General features: G+C 41.1%; 4 protein-coding genes and 1 pseudogene across 5 annotated transcripts; 3 read left to right on the forward strand and 2 right to left on the reverse strand.

Annotated features, from left to right (window-relative positions):
- Positions 1-1,216: 1,216 nt before the first annotated feature.
- Positions 1,217-7,647, reverse strand: LOC122623724 (annotated as a pseudogene).
- A 1,940-nt stretch (positions 7,648-9,587) lies between these two features.
- LOC122623732 lies at positions 9,588-10,397 on the forward strand. The gene has a single exon (XM_043803052.1). It carries the CDS (start codon positions 9,588-9,590, stop codon positions 10,395-10,397), a length of 810 nt encoding a protein of 269 aa, XP_043658987.1.
- A 1,758-nt stretch (positions 10,398-12,155) lies between these two features.
- On the forward strand, positions 12,156-12,924 carry LOC122622174 (intraflagellar transport protein 20 homolog). Its single transcript, XM_043800417.1, has one exon. The coding sequence runs from the start codon at positions 12,529-12,531 to the stop codon at positions 12,922-12,924; it is 396 nt and encodes a 131-aa protein (XP_043656352.1). The 5' UTR covers positions 12,156-12,528.
- LOC122622164 (INO80 complex subunit B) lies at positions 12,738-14,002 on the reverse strand. 2 transcript variants are annotated; one of them, XM_043800397.1, is made up of 2 exons: positions 13,842-14,002; positions 12,738-13,772 (listed from the first exon to the last, which is right to left on the reverse strand). In XM_043800397.1, exons 1-2 carry the CDS (start codon positions 13,852-13,854, stop codon positions 12,937-12,939), a joined length of 849 nt encoding a protein of 282 aa, XP_043656332.1. In that variant the 5' UTR covers positions 13,855-14,002; the 3' UTR covers positions 12,738-12,936. The 2 variants fall into 2 exon arrangements, with proteins under 2 accessions (XP_043656332.1, XP_043656342.1); XM_043800407.1 differs by having other exon boundaries at positions 12,738-13,791; positions 13,842-13,992.
- A 1,262-nt stretch (positions 14,003-15,264) lies between these two features.
- LOC122623742 lies at positions 15,265-15,809 on the forward strand. The gene is made up of 2 exons (XM_043803064.1): positions 15,265-15,337; positions 15,409-15,809. The coding sequence occupies exons 1-2, from the start codon at positions 15,328-15,330 to the stop codon at positions 15,807-15,809; spliced, it is 411 nt and encodes a 136-aa protein (XP_043658999.1). The 5' UTR covers positions 15,265-15,327.
- Positions 15,810-17,423: the final 1,614 nt, after the last annotated feature.

The following is a 17,423-nucleotide window of genomic DNA, read 5'->3' on the forward strand; positions in this document are numbered from 1 at the left end:
GTTATGACCTTTTGTCGTGCCAACTCAATGCACGCAACTTACACTTTAAGTGGGTGCTCCTTTGGACAGAATAACACATGTTGATGATCTTGGTGTTCTTCTGGACCCTAAACTTAAATTTTCAGACCATATTTCGTCTATTGCCAATAAGGCCAGGGGTGTGCTTGGTTTTATAAAACGGTGGTCAAAGGAATTTGATGATCCTTACATGACCAAAACCTTATTTATTTCTCTAGTCCGTCCGATCCTCGAGTATGGATCACCTGCTTGGAGTCCACAATATGAAGTGTACTCGGACCGCATTGAATCGGTTCAAAAGAACTTCTTACTTTTTGCCTTACGGCGCCTTAATTGGGATGCAAACCGTAGATTACCTCCTTATTCGAGTAGATTAATGTTAATTAACTTACCCTCCTTAGCTAACCGTAGAACGATGCTTGGAACAGTCTTTATTTTTAACCTTATTCGTGGTGAAGTGGATAGTCCCGACTTGGTTAGTCGGCTAAACTTCACTGTTCCAAGCAGATTTACTAGAAATTACGTACCTCTAATTTTAAATCATTGTAGATCTAACTATGAGTTGCATGATCCCTACAGAGTATTATGTTCTGACTATAATAGATTCTATCATATTATCTCTAATTCTGACTCTCTGCCGTTTTTAAAGCGATCAATACTAACGTACTTAACGAATTCTTAGATATTACTACTAGCATACATATATTTCCTCGTCCTTTACTGTCTTCTATATCGCGTCTATCTTCCCGCGATTCGAGCCGTACGATACACGGCAGCGCCCCTCGGTCGGTTGGGCGGGAGGTGTGGCCGTGGGACTCGCGCGTAAAAAATAAAAAAAAAAAAATACTACTTTTGTAAGCTTATGCCTATAGTAATATATTTTTCGCTTAGTCAGTCTGCATTTCCGAATAAACCAGAGCACAAATAAACAAAGCATATATTATTATAACCTATTCATATGTTCTTATTAATTATATCCCTATTGATTGTTTTCCCCACACACACATTCACTTACAGATAATCAACAACACCAACACTATTTTCATAATATAAGTTAAGGCAAGCCTCTTGATGGAGAAGGTCGGGGGATCTAAGCAAGCGTTTTCGAGTGGGCTGATGAGAGAGTTGGTTGACCGTCAAATGGAGAGAGCGCGTGCAAGAGGCGCGGTCGGTGGAGGGGGAAGGTACATGTCGAAGGTTATAGTTCCTCGGCCATCAAAGATCTGAGTCCCGCAGATTTTAAAGCCTTGGGTGCCATGCCCGCATCCTGTCTTTCCATGTCAACTACACAGTCTTGCCCGACCGGGATACCCTTAGTCGATGTTGGCTTCTTCCATACCGTGTACAGGGTCACACCGACAATCAAAGCAACTAAAGCATCTACCAAAAAGGAAAACTTTCCCGGATATCCCGGAAAGTCTCCTCGGGCTATTGTTGTTGCCTATGGAGAGACAATCACCCATTGGTTTCCTTGGAGTTTAAAGCAACCTTGTCATGCTTAATCATGACTTGGTTCCCCCAAGGTTTGCTGGAAAAAGAAGAAGCGGTAGTCTTTTGGGGAAACCTTCAGATTTTACCAGAATATATAGAAGCACAGTTCCATTTGTTAACTTCGACTGCATTCTGGTACGGTAAGCTCTTGACTTCGGTTAAAATCGGCTGTACCTCCTCGTGGTCCAGCAAACGGGAGTGACGAGTGACGGGAGTAATGTTGGTGTTGTATTTTTTGGAAGGAAAAAATAGTGTGAGTGTATTACAATGTTCTAAAGAAAAGTTCATGAAACGCACGCAAACGATCTGAAGTCCTTTTAATTGCGTAGATTTCATTTATGAAAAATTTTGCCGGTCTTGGCTTTAAATTATACATTCCTATCTTCAATGATCTCCTCAACCTTAAAACGTTGTTTTTCCTTAGTTTCCATTTGCTTATTAGCGAAAAACACTTTGTCGCTCTGGCTTTAAGAAATATTCTATATTCTAACAAGCCTCTGACGTCCTCCAGGACTTGTGTTCTGAAATTAGTTAAACTCGATGTGGAGAATTTCACATGGTTATTTCGGGATACGATGGTTATTTCGGGAGACCAGTACTTATGGAACAGTAAAATAATGGAGTACCATGTACTTGGTGAATTTGTCTTTACAGCTCAGGTAGATCCTTTTTTCCAAGGTGAAAATATCAAAGTGGAGAATTTCACGTGGTTATTTTGGGATAGGTCTCATTTGCAGAAAGGGTTTTTTGGGGTGCCTTTCGTACTTGCGGATGGTACTGTCCATCCGAGGGAAATATTATTTCTCCAGAGGCTGCAAGCGCACCTCTTTAAGTTCCCTATGGGCTCTGCGATGTTCTCTTTTTCTATCACCAGGCTCTGCGTTATTTGAATTTTAAACCCTGCGAAATTTTCTAAGCATATGGGTTGAAACGATAACGTTTGAAATCCCTATGGCGTTGTTTACACAAATATTCCGATCGTTCAGGGTCAAAAACTAATTGCATATACGATAATGGCAGCCCAATTGGGGAAGAATGTAAGAAGCATCATCATCCGCACTATGTATAGTGAAGCCTCACTCGGTAGCTTAGGCAGTATCCGAACGATACCAATCAAACAGTTGGGAACAGTTCGTAAAAGGGCATCAGCAACGACGTGGGATTAACCGGGCTTACGCAATTCTGCTCTTTCAACATTACAATTTATGTTCCCCAGAGCATAAGTCAAGGTATACATCTGTATATAAGTCTGTATACATCTTGACTGAGGCAGCGCGGCACAAACATGACCTGAGGTTATCACAAGCCCAGACTTAAGCAAGCATCTCCTTTTCTACAGTGGCATTGTTTTCCTCGGTTTTAGACAGGGTCCGCGAAATGTAAGCGATAGGCCGATTCTAGCCCACAATGTCTTGGGACAGTACAGCTCCAAAAGCATAATTAGTGGCGTCAGTAGTCAGATGGAATGGCTTGCTGAAGTCTGGGAAAGCAAGTACTTCGAAAGAGAAAATGGTATTTTTCCGATTGTCGAATGATTGCAAAGCCGCATCGTCAAGTTCGACCGGAACCTTCCTAGATTGATTTGCTTTTACTCGAGCGGATTCGCCACGATTCAGGTTAGTCAGAGGTTTGGCTATTTTGGCATTTCACGTATAATCTTCCTATAGTAGGACGACATGCCAAGGAAGCTCTTTAAATTTTTGACATTTGTTATAGGCTTAATTTTCGCTATAGTCTCTACCTTTTTCTTGTCTGTTCTGATTCATCACCATCATCGTTCATACGTTGGAAGTTGGCCAGGGCGTTTTTCAGCCCAAAAGGGAGGCGGAGGAATTTATATTTCCCGTTTAGGGTGGAGAATGCCGTTCGTACGCTATCGGATGGTTTCATGTAAATTTGGTAGAACCAAAGATATATAACGAGATGCGTAACGGCCAAAAGTGCTCTTATTTCGCTCGGCTAAAATTGAGAGCGTAAAAATCTAAAAATATAATTGTCTTGCTTGTGTGAGTTAAAATTGATGCCGAAAGGGTAGCTACCGTTTAAATATTTATATTTATGTTGATAATTAATAATTAATAATATGTAATAAATGGTACCCAGTTAACATCACGGCCGTGCACGGGGAGGCCGTTACAATTGTAATGGTGTCCTATTCGCGCTTATACTTCCGTACCTTACTAATGCAACAAAACTACTTAAATTCAATATTTTATATAGAGAAAATTAAAAAATATCTAGGAACTCCTGCGTATAGTCAACTTTAAGCAAACGAAATCTTATTTGCATTTTAAATGCTGAAAATGGGTAATTTGCATACTTGTAAATTGACTAAATAACTATAGTAAATAATTAAAAAATATACAATAAAAAAAATTATGATAACTACGGTAATTTAAAATAAATAATTTCCAAAAACAAATAAATTGGAATTCTGGGTTTATTCGGCACAATCCAAACCGCAGACGGACTGATTATGTCTTCATTTAGGTGTTCCCCGATCTGCCTATCTACTTCAGACCTCATATTTGCTGGGAATGGGAATCTATGTGCGGATCTCTTTCCTCACGCTAATATGGATGGCCTCATCCGGCGAAAAGGGTCAAAAAGGTGCGAGTACTCGTCGATTAACACGTTTAAGGTTTGTGTGACCTCATCCGGATGTGCAGAATTAAACAGAGGGTTGACATAGAGAGACCTTTTGGCGAGAAGACGGATTTTTATCCCAGGGAATAGAACAAAGAAGTTATTTTTCCTGTCCACCAGGGCTTTTAGATATTTAAGAGTGTCGTCTCCGATAATCCCGTCGAAGGTATTTAGGCTGGAAAGGACACAAAAGGTAAGAGTCGAGTGGTTCAAAAAACTTGCCTGCCACGCGGTGTGTTAGTTTCACACTACTCATAGCCGATTGCCCACGAAAAAAGAGTTAGGACGGCCAGTATATTCGGCGGCAATTCTGGGGTAATGAAATTTGTTTATCGATTAAAAATTGTAGTTTAACCCCATCTTTTCTTTCATGCTCTAAGTTTTGGACGGTTGAGAGGCCTCTGTCATAAAATTTGTGCCTTCTGCGCCTACAGAAACGTCGCTCTCTTCCATTGCATACTGATGAGGGATGCCAATGTCAGCGCCAAGCTGGTCATAATAGGGTAAAGATAAAGTTTCTCTGCCCTTTAAAATGGATTCTGGTATTCGGACGACATTCTTTTTGCACCAGGAAAGAAGCGCCTACTGGTGGGGAAAACACCGTCGGGCAAAACGCCTGTAACTCCTTACAAAAGAAATAGTCTTCCTGCAAATCTTTTGGTCTATGCATAACCAATAATCTATAGGCATCGTTATCGAATTCTCGAATAAAGACGTCAAGGGCCTTATCCCTATAATGTTTAGACAGGGCTCGAGGCACCTTCATTGGGTGTCCCATACCTCTAAATTCATCGAGGATCAGAGGAAAGTGCATATTCACCGCCAAATAGTGCTCTTCCAGGGTTTTATTACCCGGATTCAGTTGACCAAGGTGATATTCTAGCTATCGCACATCACGTTTATCCGCGTAATGCAACGCTAGGACTCTTTTAATCTCCTGCCAGTCATCGTCTGGTACCCCATAAGAGTCAAGGGCCTCTTCGGATCTTCGGAACAGAGGTCTACCTCGTAGTCGTTCAGAATTGCTTGCGCACGGTTCACCCAGGATACAAATCTCTCAGACTGACCTTCGAATGGTTGAAACTCTTTCACGCAATCTGGGAGCGCAAAAATTTCTTTTCATTCCAATTTTTTTGACATTGACCTTATCCTCTTAAAGTACGGTTGCCACACAATCCACTGAGCAGCTTTTTTGGGTGTTTGCATACCACTCAGCCTATCCAGCAGATAACCATACACTTTAATCACAAATCATTTCTTTACTTTTCTTTAAATTTCGGACATTTTTATGTCTTTTGTGGCGTTTTCATTATTATCTGGTTATCTACAGCTACGGCAGAAATCTTTATACGGGGCATGGGTGCTTATCAACCAATGCCCTGTGATGACTCTCATAGCAGTGCTGAGGTTTACTCTGGTCAAACTTAGAAGTTTTGTCGTTCTTTTTAAGCATATTTTTGTCCATATTTGCCGTGTTAGGCGACAGTGTGAGGTTTAGGTTTAGGTTTTTCCTTAGTAGTAAAGGCATATTCATGCCCTCCATCTCTTGTATGAGTGGCGCGGTAGTGCCGTCTCGAGCTAGTTCATATGCGATGGAATTGCCTTCTATGTCCCTTGACATATGCTTGAGATTGAGCCAATCGATTTGATAGCTGATTAGCTATCACTGAATATGTTTACGTGTGAGCTTTCCGGTTTTAGTGCTTTCAAATGTGTTAGGGCCTCCCTTATTGCTGCTACTTCAGCTTGGAAGACGCTGCAATGATTGGGAAGTCTAAACGAGGTGCGTGAGCCTAGCTGTTCGGAGTAAACTTCTCCTTCTACTTTGTTCTGTAGTTTTGTCTGTGAGTTCCATTCATCCCTTTTTGGGATAATTGTGTTGAACAATGTTTGTATGTACTCCGTTGGAGTGCAGTAGTCTGTCCTGGAGGGGACTATTTGATTGTGATTTAGGATGCACGAGTGACCCGCTTCTTGTGGGTTCTACTTTTTATCTCTAAGCCTGATTGCCGCAACTGTAGCCTGTTCCATGCCAGCTAGTTCTGGGCTTGGGAGGTGAGTATGGCATTTAGGGCTTCGTTTGGAGCGGTGCGTAAAGCACTACTGATGCAGAGTGCCGCGGGTCTCTGCATCTTTGCTAGCATTTTTATGCTGGATTTCTTTTTCAGGGCCGGCAACCATACTACGACCCCATACAGTAGTATTGGTCTGACGATAGCCGTATATATCCAGTTTACTATATAGGGTGTCATGCCCCATTTGAGCCTGATTGCTTTCTTGCACGTGAAGAGTGCTATTGATGCTTGTTTTTTTTTACGCCTAGGTATCTTGCGCTGCTACTGAATGAAAGTCTTTGATTGTTGAGGATAGGTGGGAATAAGTCTGGCATATTATACTTCCTAGTGAAGAAAACCAGCTCGGTTTTTGAGGGGTTAATTCCTAGTCCATTATTTTTGGTCCAGCTGGACAAAACACTGAGTTTTTCGCTTATGAGATCGCATAGCGTTTGGGGGTATTTATTTGTAAAGATAATAGCAACGTCGTCCGCATAGGCTATTCTCCTGTGTGATTTTTCTGCTTTGGGGATGAAGACGATTCGGGACTCTACCTCCCGTGGCTACCGCTACCTTTTAAAAATGTCTAGAAGCCGCATGTTGGATTTGTGCGGGTATGATTTTGTCTGGACCTGCAGATTTGTATGGTTTAAAACTGTGTATGGCCCAATGGAACTATGCACAGTTCGATACTTGCCAGTGTGGCGTTCGTTTGTTGGGAGGTGAGAGCGTTTTGGCTGTTTCCTGAAAAGTGAGTGTCTAGAAGTATCTCTAGAGATTATTCACTCGTGCTGGTCCAGGAGCCGTCTGCTCTTTTAAGGTAGCCTAAGGTTGTGGCAGATTGGGAGACGATTTTTCTAAGTCTGGCTGCTTCAGCTGTGTTTTCTGAGCAATTTCTGAGCAGAAGGAATGCCACGAGGATCGCTTTGCTTTTCTGATGACCTTGTAGGTGGTCACCAGGGACTCCTTATTTCCTGCCTTGGCCCTGTTAAAAAGAGTTCTGCAGTCCATTCGGAGGGAAGATAGTTCTGCCGACCACATGAGAGGTTTTCCTTTTCTTTTGGGCTTGCTATTGGGGCAGGCCTTGTTTAGTGTTTAGACTAGAAATTGTTTGAGGATATGATGGGGGATCCGTTGGGATTTTTTCTCTTAAAATATTTTTGTATTTTTGCCAGTCTGTTTTCCTTGGGTTTGAGAAAACTGTTGGTTTTGTGGGGTTGGTTGTGAGGGTCGTTTCTATATACCTGTGGTCCGAGAAAGAGTGCTTATCTAGCACCCTCCAGTGAGTTACTGTCTCTAATAGTGGTTTAGAGATGAGAGTTAGGTCTATTACCTCCTTTCGATGGGGTCATTACCTTTGTTACATATGAAGAGATTTGAACTAAAAATAAATTTGAAGAGAGACTCACCGCGGTCGTTTGTGTTTGTACTTTCCCATTGTGTGTGATGGGCGTTTGCGTCACAGCCTACTAGGAGGCCTATTTTCTGCTTTTCGCTGTTTTGTACCAGTCTGCTTACCAGCTCATCCGGCGGTTCTGGCCTTTTATAGGCCATGTACGATGACAGCACTCGGAACGGAGATGGCTGACTCTCCACGTCGGCTGCCGCGTTATCTGCATCGCTGTGACTATGGAGCAGAAAAATGCTAATGTGCTTTTTGGCCAAAGTGCAGGCCCTTACTTTACCTTGGCTGGGAGCTGTTAGAAGCGTATTCCTTAGTCCCTAATCCTGAAACCTTTTCTCCAACTATGTCGACTCCATCATCAGCCAGATGGAGTTGAAGAGCAGCAGAAGCTGCTTTACTGTGGTGAAGGTTTATTTGCAGAAGCCTTACTGACAGCTGCTGTGGGTATGTCCACCACGGTAGTATCGGCTCCCTCCTCGTCCGATGTGTCTTGGTCCTTCAAAGAACCCAAGTTTGCTAGGCTGCGGAGAATAAGGCATCGATCGAGTAGCCGTCCTCGGCTTCCGAAGCCTCGATCTCAGAGGCAATCTCCGCGATCTCTCCGCCACCGCCTTCCTGATACTCCTTGGTGGAGTCCGATTTGTAAACCTTTACGGTCACCGAACTGAACCTGAAGTTTAGCTCCCCCATGAGCGGCCTCTATGGGAGCGAGGGCGCCCTCATACACCTCCGCCAGCTCCTTTACTGCGGCTTTGAATTGCTCCGCAGAGCGCTCGTCGTCACAGGCGATCACCTTGACGCTGCCTTGGAACCACCCCACGTCTTTGCAGACAGGAGGGGGGCCAGGTTCTATGGCTAAAATTTCAAAGCATTTTGTGGCTAGGGCTGCCTCCACCCACTTCCACTTATTTCGTGGAATCCTGCTACTCGGGTCGTTTCTGGGAGCGCTCCCTCTTAGGTGGAGGTCGCTTTTTGACCTCTGCGGGCTTGGATGGCTTTGAGGCTTCCTTGCCGAAGTTTGGCAATACGGATCATGCCCATTCCACCTTCTTCATCATCTGCAGAAGGAGCCGCTGTCTTCGATTTCTCCTGGCTGCGTAGGATTTGCCCAGCAGATCGTTTTTCTGCGTATGTAAATTTATTGCCGTTACCGGTTGCCACTGAGTGCTTGCCGTCCTTGGCTGCGCCTGAAGGAGGCATCATGGACCTCGGGCCGGGAGATGTTCCCATGGCGACGGCTTTGGGAAGCTTGCACTCAGTCGCCTCAGATTTGAGGCGGGGTTCACCCGAACCCGATCCTTTGGTGAAGGCCAGGCAGGTGGGCTCACTCATTAGCTTCGCTGCCTTGAAAGTTGTTCGGCCAGACTCAGTCGTCACTGCCGTTTGGGTAGGTTTTTTGGGAGATCCTGACTCATTTTTGTTTTTATTTAAAGACTTCATGTGATTCCCACGAATTGCGGAGAAAGAAGGGGCCCACCCGGACGGAGATCCGCGACGCAAATTGTGGAAATGCATCAAGGCAGTATACACAAAACGTTTATTGCAGTAAATTATGGATTGTTCCCGAACAAATTTACCCTTCTGGAAAACCAAAATTGAGATTATTTGTCGACTATGGAAACATTAATGAAATAACTATAAATGATAAATTCCTAATTCCGAACAAGGATGAAATTTCAGGTAAATTAGGAAAATGCCAATACTTTACACAACTTTACAAACTTGTCTGGAATATTTTGATGATGTTATTATCTACTCCATATCCCCCCTGAGCACTTGAACGCACTAAAGAAAGTTTTTCAGAAACTTAAAGAGGCAAATCTTAAGTTTCAGTTAGACAAATTAAAATTTTTGAAAAAACAGTCAAATTTCTTAGGTCATACCATAAGTCCAGATAAAGAGAAAGTAAAAGCGTTCAAAATATATATACATACACTCGAATATCTGCATAAATTTTGGCAACCAACGACGCCATGGAAGACGACGCCGACGTTTTTCACGATCTCGTTGCTCGTGTTCCCGACGCTGCAATCAACCGCGTGGCTGTAAAAATACCACCGTTTTGGCCCGAGCACTCCGAATTATGGTTGTCTCAAATCGAAGCCCAATTTATTTTGGCGGGAATAACTTCTGACGACACAAAGTTCAACACAGTCCTGGCATCAATCGAAGCACCAGTTTTGGCTCGAATTTCCGACGCAGTCGTCAACCAGCCAAGCGTAGGTAAATACGAAAATTTGAAATCTTGCATTCTGGAACGCTTCTGTGAAAGCGAACAGAAGAAAATCCAGAAGTTAATATCGGAGATTTACCTTGGTGATAAGCGTCCTTCACACTTGCTTAATGAGTTAAGCTCGCTCGCCGCAAATAAAGTTAACGAAAGCTTCTTAAAAGCACTTTGGATGCAGCGCTTACCAGCACAAGTGCAAACTATCTTGCAGGTATCGGACGCCAGCCTATCAGACTTGGCTAAGTTGGCAGATAAAGTAGAAGATGTGGGCGACTTTCACAATGTACGCACGGTTGACTACAGTTCTAAGTCTTTGCCACCCCGCAACACTGATGTTGACGATCGTTTAGAACGCATCGAGCAACAGATAAGCGCCCTACTGAAAAACAGTTCTAGCAAGAACAATCGGTCCACATCAACAAGGCGCAGCAGCAGCGCCACAACCCAAGACGCAGGTCAAACCTCAAGCATGTGTTGGTACCACAGCAAATTCGGTAGCGACGCCCAGAAATGCCGCCAACCATACTCTTTTTCCTCACAAACAAAAAACTAACGCAGTCTTCGGATTCGGGAGGCAAATTCGAAGAGGACCACTGCACAATTGCCCGCCTCAGCATCAGCGACAGCTTTTCCAAAATAAAATTCGTAATCGACACCGGCGCCGACATTTCAGTATTGCTACCCTGTAAAAATGCAATACCAACACCCACTCCAAAGCTTCTTTTCGCAGCCAATGACTCAAAAATACAAACCTATGGAGAAAAACGCATAACATTATCACTCGGACTAAGGCGAAATTTGGTTTGGACTTTCGTGGTAGCTAACGTCAATTGCGCTATCTTCAATACTTCGATTGACATTAAGCGACGTAAACTTATCGATCGAGCAACGCTATCTGAATCGACCTGTGGCACGCCTAAGCATGATATAGCTCGGATTTTATCCTACGATGCGTGCAACCAATACGCCAAGCTACTTCACGAATATCGAAATCTCGCAAAGATCAATTGAAACAGGCTGTTAATAACATCAAAAGTATCCCTTTTTATCACGACAAACGGCCCGCCCACTCGTGCACTACGACTGGCAGCAGACAAACTCAAAGCAGCGCAGAGCGAGTTTTCCTATTTTTTGGATAAAGGAATATGTCGTCCCTCAAAGTGCAACTGGTCAAGCCCTTTACACTTGGTAAAAAAAGCGAACGGAGAATGGCGTCCATGCGGAGACTACCGAGCTTTAAACAACGTAACAGTGCCTGATCGATATCCGATTCCGTACATACTGGATGTAACGAGCATTCTATACGGTAAAAACATATTTCTTTTTCTTCCCGCCCATGCGCGTTTTTTTAAAAACAGCAAAATAAAATATAACAAAATAATTTAACTGAATCTTAATTGCATTTTACATACTGAAAATGTGTCATTTTCACACTAGTAATTTGAGTAAATAACTATGGTATATAATTAAAACGTATACAAAGTAAATTATTATAACTACTGTAATTTAAAACAATGAATTTCCAAAAATAGAAATTACACTTTAAAAATAAATATTTCATTAGAATAATTTATAGTAAAATATTAATATTTATAAAATAAATAAAAATATTGAAACTGCTTATTGATTTCTTGAAGCACGAAGTGCGGACATAAGCACCGACGAATCATTGTCTTCTTATATTTTTCACACGTCGCACGCTGAATACGCTGACAATTATTCTAATATAATAATATATTTGAAAATTATTATGCATTATTAAGTACATAGATTGTGCTATTATTTTTATGTTGAATTTGAATAATTGTTATGTTAAGGCAATGCAAAACTAGAGTTTTTAAGTGGTGGCAATTTATAAAAAATAATATAGATTTAAAGTGTAAGAACTGCTAAAATGAAGGGCATATTTTGTCATTTTTACAATACAGTGTTCAGCTGTCGCTGTATGCGTATAAAAGAGCTGCTGGCTCTAGAGCTCTCCGCTCTCTGGCTTTTCGAGAGAGCCTGGAGCCAGCTCTAGAGCCAGCACAAAAAAATCGTTGGTCGTTACGCATCTTGTTATTCTAATGTCTTTGCTCTTACTCTACGAGTAACGGGTATAAAAACACTGTAAATTAGAATAAATAAAAATTAACAATAAATTAAATGTAGAACTTTTTTTTACGTTTTTTTTTTGAGATTTTTCTGTATTTTAAGAGGTATTTACAGGTATTTTTACCATATTCTTTATAAGGTCGGAAACTCTTCCTTCTGCCTGTTTCATACTATTCAACAAATCTAATATACCCTTTTACTTTACGAGTAACGGGTATAAAAATAATGTAAATTATAATAAATAAAAATTAAAAATAAATTAAATGTATAACTTTTTTTACGTTTTTTGGGAGTTTTTTCTATATTTTAAATGGTATTTACAGGTATTTTCCAGAGGAATACCCGGCAAAAACCATGTTAATTTGTCGGTATTCCGGAGGTTTTCCTCGGCAACTTCGAATTCCTCGCCACGAACACCTGTTGTATGGAAATTTCTCGCTGTTTGAAAGAAAAATACTAAAGCCATAATGCAATTTTTGATACATTTTCATATACACATGCGCAGCTATTATTTGTTTACGTTTCCTGTAGTTGTCAATGGCAGCGCAACGTATCATAGGGAAGTATAAAATTTTTACAATTGCGTTAAGATGGAAGAACTTAAAAAAGCTGGTGTGTTTATAGATGAAATCTACACCGTGCGAGTTGAGCATCCAAACCTTTCCAGTAGCAAAATAAAGTTTAAACAAGAATGCTTTAAATACAACAAAGCATTCACCAATTTTAAAAAGTTTGTGATTAATTATTGTAATATATCTACAATCTTTGCTAAAGATGTCGATAAGGAAAAACTGCGCGCTATTGGTACACAAAATCAATTAAAAACGGCATTTATTCAGCGCCAGAGTAAGCAGCAAGTCTATCAATATGAGATATTTGAGCAAACAGTAGAACTTGATCGCTTAAAAGGCGAATTGCAGTTTTTACAGCGAATTGAAACTGAACAACAAGAAATTATGAACAGTTTTTTTGTCAATCAATATTAAAATTAAATCCGATTACAAAGACGTTTTTCTTATTTGGTTAATATTGTTTAAAAGGTTTTTACGATAACATGTAAGACTGCATAATGGAACTTTTGTCGTTGAACAATTATATGTCTTGCGATTTTCACAACCGCTTACATAGCACACCTGTGAAAGAGGCGGTGTACGAGGGATTTGTGATCTTAAAGGAAATTCGTAATCTGTGGGAACTATTACATAGTTGCCATTAACAGCACTTATATAGGTTATTTTTGGATAAGAAGCCTGTTGTAAAGACTTATTGCGAATTGAAGTGCGGTCCTTGTTGGTTGCCTGTTTTTTTAACAAGCGCTCCATTGTCTTTAGTTTATCTTTTTCTCGCCTTTCGTCAGCTTGTTGCTTTCGTTTTTGAGATTTCAACAGAGCTTTATGAATTTCCTCCGCAGTCTGCGGCTTTTCCTTTTCTTTATAACCACTTGGAAGAGCAATTAGCTCTTCTAGAAAGCCATTTATCTCCGAATCCTGCGTCTTTTCATAAATAGCACGTTGACGAGCTGTCATCAGTTTGGGATCTTTTATCTTTTTTAGTTCCTCATCAACAACGTCTAGTTGCCCAGTTTCTATGGCAGTAAGCCACCTATCTTCTTCACTGGACGTATCACTGTTGCGTCTTTTTTTAACTTTTTTAGCACAAGTGTGAGGAAAAGTGGCATCTTGTGCAGATTTTTTTGTGCAAATAATTCTCGTGTGTTTAGGCGGATGTTCATAAGTATTGGCCACCACGTTTTGAAGTTCTTTAGCTGTCATAGAATTTCTAATAGACTCAGCAGGAATGTGCACTGCATTGGAAGGGTGCTTCGGCATCAATCCTTTAAAAAAATATGGTTACTTTTTAAAAAGTTACTTTATATGAAAATTACGAAATTAACGAAAATTACCTTCTTTCACCATTTTAAAAAAACCTTAGTTATGGACGTTTTGTGGTAGCGGTCAATAAATTTTTTGTGTAAGACTGGATCTCAAAAGTATTTTGTTAATTTCATATCAATTTATTAAAAGGGTCCCCAAACTCTAATTATGTTAATATCTTATACGATGTTAATAGCTTAACTCCACAGGCAACATCTCTATGAAAAAGTTGGGAATTTGTATATTTGTGGTTTTATTGTGTACAAAAACATTTATACCGGTGCACACTAGGCCAGATAACCTATTATTTGGCATAAAGTCGAAAAATGTTGTAAATTCTAATTTGAATTTAACTATATATTATGAAAGAGCCTACATTGCGGACACCAAAACGATATATAAAAACATTTAAGTTGCAACCCAGCATTTTTTTTCCGATAACAAAATCAAATGTTTTATCAGCTGTTTGTTCTAGCAAAATTGGCGGGAAGCTTTTACTCAACTTAGTGCTTTTGTTAAAAAAACACCACGTATCCAAATATTTGCAAATAAAATGGAACATGAAGGTCAAGGTATTATATATATATATAACAGGTGTCAAACTGATCGCAAGCTATGGATTACATACGGTAATACCGGGCAGAGTATGTACAAGCAGACATACTAGAAGACGAATCCCATCTCAAAGACGACTCAATTTTCGTTACCAGCCTCATTTCAATAAAATTAACAGATGATTTAGAGACACCGTTATGGATAAATAAAACCCCCAATCGGTACGATTTTGCGATTAATTATGAATATTTTTTGGGAAGCGATGATAGCGACTCGGATTCGGATCACGGTGATCTATTTTCTATGCATGTGGACGTAGAAAATTATGATTAATATAATAGTATAATGATATATTATATGGTTACATAATAAAAAACTCAGTTTAAATTTATTATATTAAAAAGAAATAGTCATGCCAAATCTACTCCTTTATATCCTTATATGGGCAGTATGGGTAGGCGAGGTCCGATTGACTTGAAGTTAAACGCATGTATTTTAAATGTCACATGCACCAATTCTACTCTCTAGCTTAATTATTAGACTTTATGCCAAAAAAATTGAATCTGGCCCAGTTTGCGGTGGCGTTAAGCTGATTATCGCAATTTGTATTTATAGAGGACTTAGGTAGAGGATCACATATCTAAATCTATTGCATTTGGTAAGTTTCTATACTGATGTATATGCTTCAATCTGACAATATATGCGAATACCAACTGATCTTAATTTGTATGAACAGATCTTAAAAAAATATAGAAAATTACAAAATATTTAAATAAGTTACCATTTTCTATTTCTCAAATTATCGATATGCCAGAAATTTTTTAAATTTCTAGTTTTCATCTGCTAGTCAAGGTACTGGTTTATTGCGTTTTCTTTTTGTTCTGACTTGCCAATTTTTATCGATATGACAAGAACTTTTTGCAAAATATAACTTTCTTAAAACGCAAAAAGCTTCACAGAATGTCGAAAGGTAAGCACGCTCCTCGCTCTGTAATAATTGAGCTCTCCTTAATAAAAGACGATTAATCATCGACCTACTAGCTACTTACTTAAACCGTTGCGGCTACAGCGGGATGCAATACCTTATCAACCATGTCTCTTGGAAACGACTAGTTGAACAAAACCACGACATGTTTATCGTGGTTATTATTATGTCTTTTAATACTGACAAGGTTTATCCGCAGGCCCTAACTCATTTTCTCATCGGAGACTCGATACTGGCCCTTCCAGCAGCCAGCCTTAACGCACATTTCCTGAACCTACAACGGATCCTACGACAGTTCTATTTGAGGGTCGGTTACATCTTAATAAGCAGGGATGACAGGGGGGGTCCTACAGAGTGGGGTCTGAGACACGTAACTGAAATGCACCGTGGTCTAAATGCAAATAGCAGTTTTAAATGTTATTTCTTAAGTATTAATTTCGAAAATGCAGTTATATGAATGCAAAATGAAGTCAAAGTAGTAATGTCAAATAATGTCTAATGCATGTCAAGGCATACCATTAGCCAAATAATGGTATGAAAATCATTATATATATATATGTATATCAATGTGTAACGAACTGATTTTATTGGTCTATTCGCTACGAGATAGGTGCGGCTAGCTCAGTGATCGCCCAGGTACTGCCGCGGCCATGCGTGATGGATGGTGAGGAAGTGGGCTGTGTGCTTAGGGAAGCGTTACTGTTCCCAGACTAGGGTGGACAGGTGCTGGGCTCTCAAGGCGAATACCTTTCTAGTGGCAACCTCCTGTCCCTTGCTCTGTCCTAGCAAATCCCGCCAGTTGCCTGATGAAACAACAACTTGTCTGCTCTGATAGGTCGCTCCGGTTTTGTTCTTACGAACGCTCCAAGCAATCGCCTGGATAACGTACGCAATCTCCGACACAATCGACCGGGTCTTCGTCCGCCTGTTCAAAAGCCTTCGGACTTGCCGTGCCAACGCCAGGGTCTGATATCGATTCGCAGTGAAGCAAGACCTCTCAGCCTAGCCGTGCTATATCTTAATGGATAAGCTACCTGTGTCTCAATTTGAAGACTTGCCTCTTCCCGAACGTAGCGCTAATTGCTGACTTTTACGACTGTAGCTCCCTTGCTAATTCCGTTGCTTCGCGTTGTTCACTCGTGTTCTCGTTCTCCTTGACTGTCTAGCTTCCAGCGTTCGGTCTGCTTATATAGGCCTCCTTTAACCGTTATTCCTTGGTTTTGCCAGTCTCCAGATCCCAAGTCCACGGTTTTATCGTTAGCCTGGTCCAAAGTCCAGCATTATACCGCTTCTTTCCTTAAATCGGCACGCCGACACTCTCGGTTCTACTGTTGTCCCGCTCTTATTCGTGCCGTCTCACGCTTGCTCTCCACACTCTCTTTCTCGACGTTAAGTTCCTCCATACTCTCATTCTTCAATCGTTTTTCCAAACTCTATAGATTCCGGTTGTCCAAACTATCTTTCTACAGACTCTGTTTCTCCAAACTCTTTGTTTTGCAGGCCCTCTATCCGCTGTAGACTACTGCATTTGTGCGGAGTTTTAACTCCTCACTTCCCCCCTTTCTTCGGAAGACAATAAACTTGTTTTTGCCGTCCTGGGATTCCCACGACGCTCCTGAGTTCAACAGCGCCGAATCTCACTCTGGAGGCGCCTTGAGTAAGTTTGTGGAGCGCAGAATTCCGGCTTTGTCCTGACGCTGAAACGGTATGCTGGCTCCGTCCATTCTCGGGTACTGTTGGTTCTAATGCATATTCCCCCTGTCTCCTCCCATCGGATCCGCATCCCCATTCTCGCTATCATCCTCCATCTGACCTTTTTCCTTGAAGTCGCTGATGGGTACCGTGCGTTCTTTTCTATCTTTTCTGTGGCGGATCTTACAGATCACTGGCCAAACGAAATCTACAATCTGATACTTCAAACCCCGGTGTCAGATTGGCCGCAAATCTCTTGGCCGCCGTGTCAGATTGGCCGCAAATCTCTTGGCCGCTTTCGAGAAATGATGTTCTTTGACACAAACAACGTTACCAATCCTTGGCTTCCATTGCCTTCTGTGCAGATTGTTGTGTCTTG

Source organism: Drosophila teissieri, chromosome 2L, assembly GCF_016746235.2.
Source record: "Drosophila teissieri strain GT53w chromosome 2L, Prin_Dtei_1.1, whole genome shotgun sequence".
NCBI classification, from domain to species: domain Eukaryota; kingdom Metazoa; phylum Arthropoda; class Insecta; order Diptera; family Drosophilidae; genus Drosophila; species Drosophila teissieri.